Below are 13,421 nucleotides of genomic sequence, written 5' to 3'. Positions count from 1 at the left end.
TAATGGAAGGACCAGCTTGGTCTACCTTCACAAAGGACAACCCTCTCTCTCCCCCCCCCCCCCCTCCCTCCCCATTAAAGCTTCTTAGCAAAAATTCAAGGGTCAAGTTCCCCCAGAGCCTATGCAGCAGGGATATATAAGGATTCAAATGAAGCAACAGGCGGACTGGAGTCATCATTACGATACAAAGAGAGATGGATGGGGGGGTGGAGGGGGGGGGCTCCGTTCACCACCGCTGTACATGCAAACAGAAACGCAGATGGCCTTTTAAAGTCGCCGGGGCCACTCGGGTGACCGAACCTCCCCCCGCCCCCCCCGAAACGGGGCACCGCAGTGCAATAAAGTCTGGTATGAGTTCAAACGTTGTTGCGTGGGGGGAAAAAAAGAAGGCTTTTCTGCTGAACGCACGGATAGCATGCACAGGTTATTCCGGTTTGTCCCTCGTCAGGGAAGGCCAGAGGTTTCTAATCGACCCTAGGCCGGCCTGCTCCGTCGCGTGTGCAGGGGTTGAGACCTCCTCAGTGAATACAGCCCTCCGACCATCCCAACTCAGCTATGAACCCCACTTCATATTCAAAGGCTGCGCAAACGAAATGCATGCTATCGCATGGCGGTGTCTCCGATCGATCCAGTCAACCTGTGGCCGCAAAGTGGCCGTGTATATACGCACCTTGGCAGGGGAAGTTATGGGGACAGCTGGCAGGGCTAGGCTGTCAGAGGGCAGGAAGCAGGAAGCAGTGCGCTGGTTGCCCAGTACTATGTGTTCTATATGCGCACCGGGCTATTCCGAGATATGTGCATTCAATAGCTTGTGAAAAAAGCCACAGCCTTTTGGGTGATTTTATCATGGGAAAGCGACTACATTTGCAAGAGGGCAAAGTTCAAACCCTGCTTCAATCCAAATCAGGAAGAACTGTGGGGGTGTGGGGGGGGACATTTAGAGGAATACGCTCACGTTTTCTGGTGCCCGGGTAGGGAGGCCACGGAGAAGTTGCCCTTGGTGGATCTCAGGATCTTCTCCTGCGTCTCACCGGCCCTCTCCTTCCCTGTGCCCTTACTGGGTTTCCTCTGCTGCGCTTCGCTGTACAGACATAATGAGAGTCATTATGCCCGCTCCTATTTGGAAAATTGCCTCGTTTCCTAACATATTCATTATTTAATGCTTCGCAGCGGGCATTTTCTTTCGCAAAACCAAGATTCTTTTATCGCGAGCCAGTTTCTCTCTCACTCTCAAAATGGGGACAGTTATCACAAGGTACAGCTGCAACAGCTCAGGCCCAGTTAAATCTATTTTATCAATCAGAAAACATATGTGACAGATCATTTTGGGGATCCTTTTTTCTTTCCTATAGACTTCTCCAAAATGCGTGTGTGTGTGTGTGTGTGTGTGTGTGTGTGTGTGTGTGTGTGTGTGTGTGTGTGTGTGCAATTGAGCAGAGAGAGGCTTTCCACGCTGCGAAAGGCGGCCATTTACCCGAGATCGTCGTATAATCAGGAATATGTGCGCTCTAGCCTCGAAATTCATTATCCGTACAACCGTCTCTGTATAATGTGTGAGTGTTGGCGCGTGCGTAGGGCAGACCCGACAGAGCTCACGTGGCTGACTCCGCCATCACCCCGGCCTTACGCCCAGGCCCTACAACCGCAGTGTGTGTGTGTGTGTGAGTCTGTCTGTCTGTGGGAGTGTGCGTCTTTGTGTGTTTGTGTTTCTGTGGAAGGAAGGGGGGGAGGGGGGGGGGGGGAGTTGACAAAGCCCCTCATAGCAGCCTGTACAACATCTTGTGAGCGGGGAGGGGGGTTATCACCTACTCAAAGGGAGCCGTGAGGCCGAGATTCTTCCATTTGAGGGATGGTTCCAATTTCTTCTTGCTGCTCGTCGTGTTCACCGCGTGCTCTTGCCGTCTCGCCATCTTGGGCGCATTCTTCTCCTGATGCTTGCAAGACCTTTGGGATTGGCCTTGTTCCTCTACACCAACCGGTTCCACATGTTGGACCTTTTGTGTTGATGGAAGCCTTTCTTGAACTGCAGAATCCTGTTGAAAACCAGGCAAAGAAAGAAAAGAGAGAGAGGGAGAGAGAGAGACGAAGAAGTAGTGAACCCCTTATTAGCACTGAATGCTAGCAGTGGGATAGACACACACAATAAACTGAGTCTGTTATAGAGTTTAAATGGACGTGGGTTTGTGTATTTCGAAGACTGAGGCAAAACTAACTCTGAATAATTGTTTCTGTAAACTAAGTATTTGTTCCACAGCTCCAGGGGAATATCTTTCCAGCCGCCATCTCTCATATTGCCCCTTTTTTCCTTTTCTTTATTTTCTGTTATTAATTTTTCTGATGAATAAAACACAGCTATGGACGAAAAGGAGGGCTGGTCCATTTGTAGCCAAATAAGAAAAAAAAAAAAAAAGGACCAGGGACATCCCGTTAACAGCAGTCCCCTCTTCTGCGCGGTCGCCTCGGCCCCAGAGCCTGTGTAACGACTCAGCCCATATGAGGCCATGGGAATAAAAAGCCCATTGTAACAAAAAACATATTCCTAGAGTTTTTAGTTTTTTTGAACAGGAGAGGTACCCCTCTGTTAATTGGCCCACACGCTATCAAGAAAAGGGTATTGTTCCTTAGCAATCCTCCACCCGAATACCTCACGGCTTGGCACGGCTGGAGTGGAGCGGTTGTGTCATTGTTAATCAGCGCAGTTGTTTTTTTTGAGGAGGGGGGGGGGGGGGGGGCGCTTGAAATAGTTTGAAGGTCTCTCTGTCTGACTTTACAACCTGCATGTGTTGGCCAATGAGAGGCACGTCAATGGTTTGGAGGCATGGAGGTTTTTAAATCAGAGACACCTGCTAGGCGCAAAATAGCTTGGACTGTCATTGATGGACGGGACTCAGTTCTCTGTATTGGTGTAGCCAAGGCACGCCACGTCACTTCTCCAAAAAGGCTTGTTTTTCATAAAACATAAAGTGCCGCTATTGGCAACATACAGGCCAATTCATTCGCCTTAAAAGCACCACGTTCTGATTTGTATTAAAGCATCCAGACTTCTTTAACTCTATTATGGATTAAATGGACATCGGCCATGTGCTCCGGGCCCTCCGCGGCAACGCTCCCCATCACAGGTGCCTCTCTCCCGCAGCTTCGGCAACACACCGATGGAGCCAGCAGGCACTGGTGTGTGCGCACAGAGGGGCGGCGCAGCGAGGCACGCCCACAGCTCCGCACATGGTTCTCAGTAACAAGTATTTTCATCACAGGCCACATTCAATCATCCATCACTTTATTCATTTTTCTCATTTGTTTAAATTTATTTTTCCATCCGCTACTGAACCAAAAAGGGAGAAAAAAAAAAGCAGCGTCCAAATATTTACATGTGTCCCGGGCAGCCTTATATCTAATGACCTGATCCACAGCTGTGGGTCGGAAAGAACTGCACGGCAAATCTGCAGCCATCCCGCCATAAAGTGGCTGTCTGTGGCAAGGCGCAAACAATATCGGCTGAGCGGCGATGACGGGAATAAGAAAGGCGGACCATATTCACTTAACTTTCTGCCCGAACGTCGCTTGATTGAGGCTGTCTGTCCTAATAAAGTTTTTAAAAGTGCTTCCTCGCATTGGAAAACACAGATATCTTTGGGAGATTAGGTGTGTTTTCTTTGGCTGAGCACCGGGGGGGGGGGGGACCTGCTGCTTTGCAATCAGAGAACCGCAAACCGATCCTCGCAGGATTGCCTTTCTGACAGACAGGTCCTGCTAACCAAACCGTCTTGAATAATAACTCAAAACACAAAGCAGCTTCTACTCCATCAAGTAGCACCTGCAACGATTTCACGCCTCAGCGATGCACGATCCAGGCAATAATGTTTGCCCTTCTTTCGGTGCTCTATACGTCTCGGCCATTCTGAACAACAAAAGTGATGAAATAATTTTAAAAATAATGTCCCGTCATGGAAATGTGTCATGTTTGAGAAAAGAAATAAACGATTAAACGTGTAATAAGCATGAAGCGCAGTGTTAGGAGCATGTTTTGGGGCACGCCCACTCCGGTGTGTAGCCATGGACACATCAAAGGAGCGGAGGAGATGGGCACTTTCCATGATTTATCCTTGAGCAAACTCCTCCACAGTGTTTATTTTACTGCCTCTGTCCATCATCTTTAAAGGACTGGGCTTCATGGCATCACTCTTCACACCGGACTCGTAAAACATAAAAGCCTGGACGTCTCTCTCTCTCTCTTTCGCTCCCTCTCGCTCTCTCTCACTCTCTCTCAAGCTTGGCACCAATCGCTGGCTTAGTAAAAATCCTTCACTCAGCCCGCCCGCCACTCAAAACCCGCCCCTGGCACTCTCTGGCACACTGTGTTCTATCACCTACTGTAAAGAAATCACACAGCCTAACCACAATTTGACACATATCATAGAAACCCATTTCCCATTGAGTAGAGCATATGGGGACCAGTATGATGTTATTATTTTAAATGGTTAGAAAGTAATGGGCGTTTAAAGGTGCTGTAGGTAAGATTTAGGAGCTATTACTTGAGTGAAATTTGTTAGAAATGGCACAGCCATCCGTCAGCCATTAGTGAGTGAAATGCGCTGTGAGAATATCTTCTTTTTTTTTTGATGTGCCCTTTGTATGAGCCTAGTAGCTTGAGGACGGCTCCTAGCCCATTTCTGACCAATCAGGTCATCTCATCTGTGATTGGTTAGGGGAATCAATCTTTCCCGTCAATCACAGGTGGGCGAATTGCAACCTTTCTCAATGGCAGAGAAATGTAGGGAGCAAGGGATCTTTTCTGCTCTAGCTCTCTCTATACGACTCTTATATCGTATCTTCAGTATCTATAAAGCTGCAAACAGCAAAATATTGCTAGTATGACATCACCCCACAGACGATTTGGTTAAAAGGAAGATGTGATGAAAATGATATGTAGACACAGAGACATCCAAAAGCCAAGAAATAGAAGAAGCTTCTGTTCTGTTGTGGAAGGCAGCTGAAAAGTCACCGCTTCCCGCTCTCAGTGTTTGATGAGCCCGGGTCGAGCCTCAGCCTTCCAACAAACACTGCGGCACGCAAGAGAAATAACATGTTCATATTTTCAAATGATTAACAGATACTTTATTTATGTTTTGGTTTCAAGTGCAGCTGGCAGAAATTAGGCAGCTGATTTGTTATGTCATTGAATCGCTCGGGCAGGAAATAGCACCACTGAATGAATCAACCGCATTTCAGTGTCTTTGCACATGGCAGCCTGTCTGTTTATGTGTTGTGTGTGTGTGTGTGTGTGTGTGTGTGTGTGTGTGTGTGTGTGTGTGTGTGTGTGTGTGTGTGTGTGTGTGTGTGTGTGTGTGTGTGTGTGTGTGTGTGCGTGTGTGTGTGAGTGAATGTATGTTTCTGTGTGTTTCTGTGTATTTTTTGCGTTGAACAAAGTAGTGGTGGGGATGGGGAGGGGGGTATGTGACTTGAGGAGGAATCGTCGGAAAGCTTTTTTTTTTCTTCAGCACACATCCAGACACTAGCTCACTGGTGAGAAACAACGTGCAAACACTGATTTCACCCGCCCACCCACACATGCACACACACACACACACACGTACATATTCGCATGACTCATGGAATCAATGTATATCAGAGGTCTAGAGAGTTTGGAAGTCTCGCTTATGTATGGAACAAAGAGGCAATTCAACAGAGCCATCTTCCATGCCTGGTGGAGCCAAACGTCAACGGCTTAGAAAAATACATGACAGTGAGAGACAACGAGAGAGAGAGAGAGCGAAAGAGGGAGTGAGAGAGTGAGAGAGAGCGAGAGAGACGGAGAGACAGAGGGAGAGGGAGTGAGAAACTGTATCCTTGTCTACCGTGAGACCCCGTTACCTGACTGTTAAAGTTCCCGGCAAAGTGAGGGGAGCGGCTCTTCAGTAGCATCGCCAGGTCTGCGTATGTGTCACTCGTCTTGGTGTAGATGTCCTCCATCCCCGCCGCCTGTTTTAAACCCTGGTCAACACGGGAGAGAGAGGTAGAGAGAGAGGGAGAGACGTGGTCAGATCGATTCAAATCATCTCTGCAACACAACAAACCTCCATAAATGTAGCCCACATGTCCCTTCGCAGAATTCTCAGTAAGAGAACTCAAAAGAGAACTATAATAACCACTAAGAGCTAGGAAAGAAGAAACGTCTGTTCACCCTAACAGGTGAAACCGCTACAATATTTTCAGGAGAAGCCTGAGGTGGTATTGTGTCAAAATGTAACCCTTTTGGAAACCAATAAGTGTTTGGTGTCCTCGGCTGAACCACTACAGGTGAAGAACTGTTAGAACTGTAACAATGTGGAACTATGCGGTTTGTCAACATATCCCTTTTGAAAGAATGGAAGATTGCCACAGCTCACAACATGGCCTCTCACATCGGGTACACATTGAGAGAGAATGTGTACTTGTCAAACCAAATATGACTTAATATGTTACCATATTGCCTGGTGGGTTCTAATTTGGCAGTGTCAGGCCCGATAGCATCATACCATGCTAGCATGTGAAAAAGCCTGCCCTTAGACACTAAGTTATCCCAATCCATGACATATTCCAAACACAAGTTCAACATTTATATGCAATTAAAATGATTCAGTGTCACGATGACGTTTGTTTTTTGATCCTAAATCAAAACCAAATCTCCTGTCCTACCTGGTTGAGGAAGACTCCGGCCTTGCTGCAGGTGATGTGGAGGGGCTCCTTATCGCAGGGCTCCACCACCAGGTAACAAATCTCCCCGTGCACCTGCCTCCACGGCGGGCTGCGACAGCCATTGGAAAATTCATAATCTGTGTATAGAAGAAATCATCACGATAAGGGAGTCATCCTTCTCGGAAAGATACTTCACAGTCCTATTCCGTTGGTTTATCTTGCGTTTGTAGAATTCGGGTCAAAGACGGATTTGTCCCTCAAATAGTGTTTTGGGTGTCTGGGTTTTCTGTCTGGGTGTCTCTCCGCGTCTGTTCAATGTATGTGCGTTGGGACTGGATGGAACTATTGTCTGGGTTTCTAGTTGTTGTAGAAAGATAATACGTCAAATGAGTTCAATGAGTGCAGCCGTCATGGCAAAACTCAGGTTCTGCCAAGGACATTGACAGATCACCCGTCTTGTACAGTCCCGGGCCTGTTTAGAGCTGCCGTGATTTCACTTCCAGCATAAATCACCTTTGAAAAATCAGGGCCGCATCACGACACAGTGATATTTCACGGTTGCCCTGGTATTTCAGATTTGGAGTATAGAAGGTTTTTTTTGATTTCTCTACTTAATAGAAAGGCTTGCTTCTGATCACCTGAGGTGTGTGTGTGTGGTCCGCCACCCTGAGTGCATAACTATTCTGCAATTGCAAATCAGCTAAGATGTTAATATTGAATTGATTCATGGGTCGAGAAACTCCAATCCGACAAATGTAATGACATCGGTGGTCCTTCATTTTTCCTTCTTGTCAAAAGTGCGACCGGGCAGTTCTTTTTTCTGGAATATTGAGTAAAAGCCCTAATAGTGATTGCTTCTCTCACGAGCGAGTGTGACACACACACACACACACACACACACACACACACACACACACACACACACACACACACACACACACACACACACACACACACACACACACACACACACACACACACACACAGGGCTAATTCAAACCTGATGTGTATTGAACAGACTTCAACACTCGCTTGTTTCCCTCGCTGCAGAAGCCTTTCAACAGCTCCACCTCATTCTTCACAGCCCACGGCCTGACTCCCACTTCTCTGTGGCAGGAGAGAGCGAGAGAGCGAGAGAGCGAGAGCGAGACAGAAAAAGTTGTCAAAACAAAACATACAGGGATATCTTTTTTCTCCTCGTTTTATCTGTCATGTAGCTGTCCTGACTTAATCAGAAGCAAACACACACTCTGGGAGTGGAAGCTGGTCAGTATGATCAGGAAGATTCAAAAGATGTGGATTGTCGACTTGGGTTTACTTTAAGTTAAAGTTTCAAAAACCTTTTGTGACTCACTCTTGTCTTTGTTATTTTTTTCCTTATTAGAAGCAGAGTTTATGATTATGCAGACATTTACCTGTACCCAGACATAAGTTACGAATTCCAGCAAAATGACAGGAATGTTTTCCGCTTTGTTTTGTTGAATTCAGACTTTCCTAAAATGTAGCCAAATCAAAACAATCCAATCCTACATTAATCTACCAATTTACAATTTCACCAAGAAAATGAATAATCTTCACTCCAACATTCTTTCAACTCCTGTGTCTTAGTACACAACATAACTCTTGGCCTGAAATAGACAATTCCTAATTTTCCAGATCTTCTGGTCTGGGAAGGAACCGTGCCTACTGCAGCCAGGAAGGCACTGTTGTCCTGGGCCCTGGGCAACTGGCCACTGGGCCCTGGGCATTGGGCATTGGTAACTGGGCACAAGGCACTCACTTGGAGAAGTCTGTGAGGGCCTTGCTGATGAGCTGGTTGTCTAGCTGTTGGAGCAGGAGGAAGAGCTGCACCTTGACCTCCGAGTCCTGGGCCTGCTCTGGGCCCTCTTCCTTCAGCTTCTCCACCAGCTCCGGCGCCGACGTGTCTGCGCCTCCTTCCAGGACCGTGGCGAGGCTGGAACCCAGGACTTTCACCACCAGATCTCGGTTTGCTTTTAAAATAGGATGCCAATTGCAAGTGCCATTTTATTTGCAGTTGTTGTTGTTGTTTTACATTAACCAAAAGCTATATTTATGACTCCCTTGTGTGTCTCCATCACCCTATTCAAGACAGAATAAAGGTGGTGTAGGGTCTTCAATATGTGGAAAATAAGATTAGGCTCCTCTAGAGTAAACAACAGGTACATTACACGGATCACATTGGGGACTCGGAGGAAGACACACCAGAGCCTCTGTATAATGTGGCGTTTCCTTTTCTAAAACTAAATCATCCCACTCTTTCCTCAAAACCTCCTCAGCCAATCGGGACAACGAGGCGCATGTTCTACCATTCCTCCCCTCCCTCCTCCCAGTCATATTATGTTGGGTTAGCCAAAAATATCTATCCTCAACCTAACCGGCTTTGGCATGTGCCCCTATGGCAAGTTTATCTCTGCAAACAATTAGAACAAAAATAATCTCACGGCAGTGTAATTGGATAGAAGCACAGGATAACGAGCAGGACAAACAAATTAAGTCTGTGGGTTGTATGGAAGTACGCTGGCGGCGTCCCTGCTTAGGGATGCAAATGGGATTCAAATCTGGTCCTTGCGGTTGCCTCTTGCCATACCTTCCAGACAGGCTGTGACCTCCGTCAGCCCCCTATCCCCGGCCAGCTGCACCAGCTTAGAGAGCTGGCTGAAGCTTCCCACTGCTATGGTCGGGGGGGAGAGCCGGAGCAGGGGATGACCTTTGCCGTCGTTTTCCTGGGACTGTACATCTGCATGGCTGGAAAATAGGATGAAACACGGCCTTGTGAAACGAGTGTGGTGGAGATCTGAGACGAAGGCTGCATGGCTCTGATCCCCTGTTGGCAGTTATCTCATCTGTGGGTTCCGATGCTTTGTGTGCCTGTGCGAACCTTGGACAGAATGGATTATCCAATTTATTGTAATGATTATAGAACATACGATTCATTGTATCATATTTTATTAAATATTGAATGATTTTAGAAAATGTAATTCAAATATAAAATGTATGTAGTTGCTGTTACGCTATCAACCTTATTTGTGTGGAGATCGGTGTGTGTGTGCGTGTGTGCTATTTGGAAAGAACATAATATAATATGTTTTTTCCAATAACATCATAATAAACATAATAACATCCTAGAACATAATTGTATCCATTCTATTAAATATTTAACAATTATAGAACATATAATTCATTGTATTATATTACATTGCATGAATCTACTTGTAGGTATGCGATTCATTGGTTACCTAGCGACCAACTGAAAATAAAACATAAAAAAACGTTACACAGTGCATCTAAACAGTGTATACTGAGGTCAGAAACCACATGCCCAAACACACCAAACTACTAACAACAGGGCCTGCGCACACACAGATAATACTGAAAGCAGACTTCTGCCTGCAGCCTGCCTGATGAATAGGCAAACCTGATGTCGTAGTCGGTATTGAAATCAGATGCCACTAAGGTGCAAGTCCACTGCAGTGGCTCTTCAAACACGTGAGGTGCCACCTGTGGATGCCTGGAGCCAAACTGCTCCACAAAGTGCAGGATGTCTTTCAACAACGACTCATTGATTGGAGTGATCTCCAGTTTGCCAGTACTACCAGAGCTGGCTGTGGTCCACTGAGCAGCCCTGGTCAGTGATGCCCCCATCGCATCGGTTGGAGTTCTCTGGAACCGCAAACAAGCCATGTGGATGATAACAGCCAAATGAGAACAAATCAACAATTACATCGTAAAAATAAGTATTATTGTTAGTCTTATTATATGTGTGATCATTGGTTTGCTTGAATATGTTTCTTCCATTACATTCCTAAACTACCCAAAGTATAGGAAATGTGTAACGTCACACTGGGAGCCATCTTTTGAGACAGAACCAACAGGAGTAGTGTTTACCTGCAATAGAGGAGGCTGCGGTGTCAGTAGTATCTGTGTGAAATAAACCTTTATAACTACAATGTACATGGACAGAAAGTAGTTTTAACCCCCCCCCCCCCCCCCCCCAGCATCCTCTATACAGGAACGCAGTAGTGACCGACAGAGCAACAGAGGCAGAGACCTCTGGACGTGGCGCGTTCACCACGGCGCGAGGTCTGCCTCACTAGTTCTACAGCCTCTAACGTTCATTCATAATAACTCACCAAAGGCTGGCTCTGAGAGTTAGACTATTTAAACTCAAAGCAAAGTCTAAGTATGTTTTTTTTAATAAAGGCCTATGTAATTATACGTCACATTTTGGATATTTTGATGGTAAACTTACTTTTTGATAACGACGAATTCAAAACACTTGGTATTACTAACGGACGTTAATGTCTTTAGTGAATGTTTAAACGGTGTGACATTAATTTATACCTTTAGTTTGGGACGGTAAAAGACGCATTGGCTCTGTAAACGTATGAATCTTGTCTTAAACAACTCACATTGTTCTACAAAGTTTTATTATGAACATAATCTTTAATTTAAAGTTACCTGGTAATTCAAGTTGTCCTTGGATGCAAATGCTGCTAACAGCTATGCTACCAACCAGCTGGGTTGTAGTTGCTATAGAAACCAAACGCTACCAGTTGCTATGATACAGTCAACAGACCTCTGAAGAATAAGTCCCGCCTCCGAGGCTCCGGTTCCATCGGTCAAATGTCTATGGGAAATAACATGGGGTTTTTGAATGATCGTACATAAAAAACTCTCTCGGTGGCGAAGTAGAAAAAGCTGCTCACGTTTTGAACTACACACTTTTCCCATCTAGATTCCACTTTGGTTTTGGATTGTCGGTGCCGTAAGTAGTAAACGATTATAAATACCACTTTAACGGCACCGACAATCCAAAACCAGGGCACGAAGAGACTCACCACGACGTGGGGGATAGAATGTGTACGTGTTTCATCAGTTAAAAAAGCATGTAATTGAAAATTAAATATATTAGCTTTTATATATCTCTGCAATACAGTGATTAAATAAAGTTGCAATCTATAAATGGAGGCGGCTTTTTGGAGCCAAATGCCCCAGAACTAAATAGTATCAAATAAAATGTTTGAATAACAAAATCACTGTAGGCCTATGCTTTCCTTTTAGAGTGTCCACACGACCACATATTTGAGAGCATATTTCCTCTTTGACTATTGGTTTGGCAACTTTTTACTGACAAACATTGGGTACTGGAAATGCTCTATTTGGGTTTGGATTTTCTGTTTAGACATACACACGCAAATAAGTTCATTCAGTTCGAACTTCAAACCTAATCAATCTTATGCCAATCAACTTTTTGTGGAGAAACAATGGTTACAATTCATATCCTTTATAATAATAATATAAAAAAATGATACAAATAAAGCTTAAAAAATATAAATGTCCAATTATTATCTATGGTAGCTAGATTAGCAAAATTACTTTAAAAAAATAGAAGACATTTATCAGTAAATATCTCTTAAAGAATTCAAGGAGTCTCAGACAGATCTATAAAAAGAACACTAAGGGGTTGGGTTTGTAGGTGTGAATGCAGGTACTTTCAGTTTTGAGGAACTGTGGGTCTTTACAAAACAAAAAGTAATCCTGAAGGAGACAGGACCTGGCTGGGTGTGAAGGGTGGCCCTTTGTCCGTACTCATCGAGTCTCCTGGTCTTCTGGATGTCACGCCTGCGAGGTTGAGGTACTGTAGAAGTCATGCAAAGGCGGCGAGCAGAAGTGTGGGCAAATGTTTTCAGAGGGCCATTCAGAAAATGGAGGTGGAATGTTCTCTGAAATTCGTCTCCAGAGATAGAAGGGGTGGAGGAGAAACGGTGCTGTGTCACCTGGGTTCAAATCAGGTGAGAGTATCCTGGAAAAGATGCACATGATCCTATACAGGATCGTGTGTGCGTGTGTGTGTGTGTGTGTGTATGTGTGTGCGTGTGTATGTGTATGTGTGAGCGTGCGTGTCCGTGTGTATGTGCAGAAAGAAATTGCTATGTGCACAATGAGTACATCATGGCAAACTCATGGGCTGGAAAGATGTGTGTGTGTGTGTGTGTGTGTGTGTGTGTGTGTGTGTGTGTGTGTGTGTGTGTGTGTGTGTGTGTGTGTGCTTGTGTGTAATCCTTAACTTTATCTGTTGCAATTAAGAACGTTTCATTTTCTGATGGTTGATCCCCATCCCAATTGAACCCTGCGTTGTAGAGACCTGAATGGTGCCTGCTGAACCTAGCAGGCGTTGTCTGGACCCTAGAAGAGTCCTAGTAGAAAATTGTAGAAACCGTTACGGCGCTCCAAAGTACACGGGGGGAGTGGAGGGGTTTCGGCCGCCCCAGAGGTCAAACTCGGCACAGACGTATAATTTAAAGCCCCGGCTTGAGACATGTTCTCATTTCAATTGAACTGCCCACCATCATCACTGCCACTTTAGCCTTCAGACACACACACATACACACACACACACACACACACACACACACACACACTGACACACACTCACAATGACACATACACACACACTAACACAGTCACACACACACACACACATTCCAATCCAACTCCCCGTTTCCCCTCAACCCTGACAGAAAGAATCCTGCTGCAATTTGTGCAAATCAACCCGGTGCCATTTTAACATATTGTTTGGCAGCTGCTTGCGTGTGGCGCAGCCTCTCTGACTGACTGGAACCACAAACACTAACGTAGGTAAGACAGGGTCGGAGAGAGTAGAAGTATATCCCGTGGCCAATGAAAAGGCGGATTTCTGCCTCTCGCCCCTTGCCTCCCTCCCC

General features: G+C 45.6%; 1 protein-coding gene across 1 annotated transcript in view; it reads right to left on the bottom strand.

Annotated features, from left to right (window-relative positions):
• The window catches only part of odad2 (outer dynein arm docking complex subunit 2), a gene marked incomplete at both ends in the record, with an annotated part of 40,395 nt that extends 30,057 nt beyond the window's left edge, over nucleotides 1-10,338 (bottom strand). The window contains 8 exons of the mRNA XM_079755075.1: nucleotides 956-1,081; nucleotides 1,810-2,033; nucleotides 5,872-5,991; nucleotides 6,676-6,812; nucleotides 7,676-7,782; nucleotides 8,456-8,666; nucleotides 9,284-9,441; nucleotides 10,112-10,338. Coding sequence (XP_079611201.1) covers nucleotides 956-1,081; nucleotides 1,810-2,033; nucleotides 5,872-5,991; nucleotides 6,676-6,812; nucleotides 7,676-7,782; nucleotides 8,456-8,666; nucleotides 9,284-9,441; nucleotides 10,112-10,338 — 1,310 coding nt within the window. The remainder of the gene's footprint in view (nucleotides 1-955; nucleotides 1,082-1,809; nucleotides 2,034-5,871; nucleotides 5,992-6,675; nucleotides 6,813-7,675; nucleotides 7,783-8,455; nucleotides 8,667-9,283; nucleotides 9,442-10,111) is intronic.
• Between the last annotated feature and the right edge of the window lie 3,083 nt (nucleotides 10,339-13,421).

Source organism: Pollachius pollachius, assembly GCF_949987615.1.
Source record: "Pollachius pollachius genome assembly, chromosome: 17".
NCBI lineage: Eukaryota > Metazoa > Chordata > Actinopteri > Gadiformes > Gadidae > Pollachius > Pollachius pollachius.
Note: the sequence above shows the minus strand (reverse complement) of the source record. Positions and strands in the feature narration are given on the sequence as shown.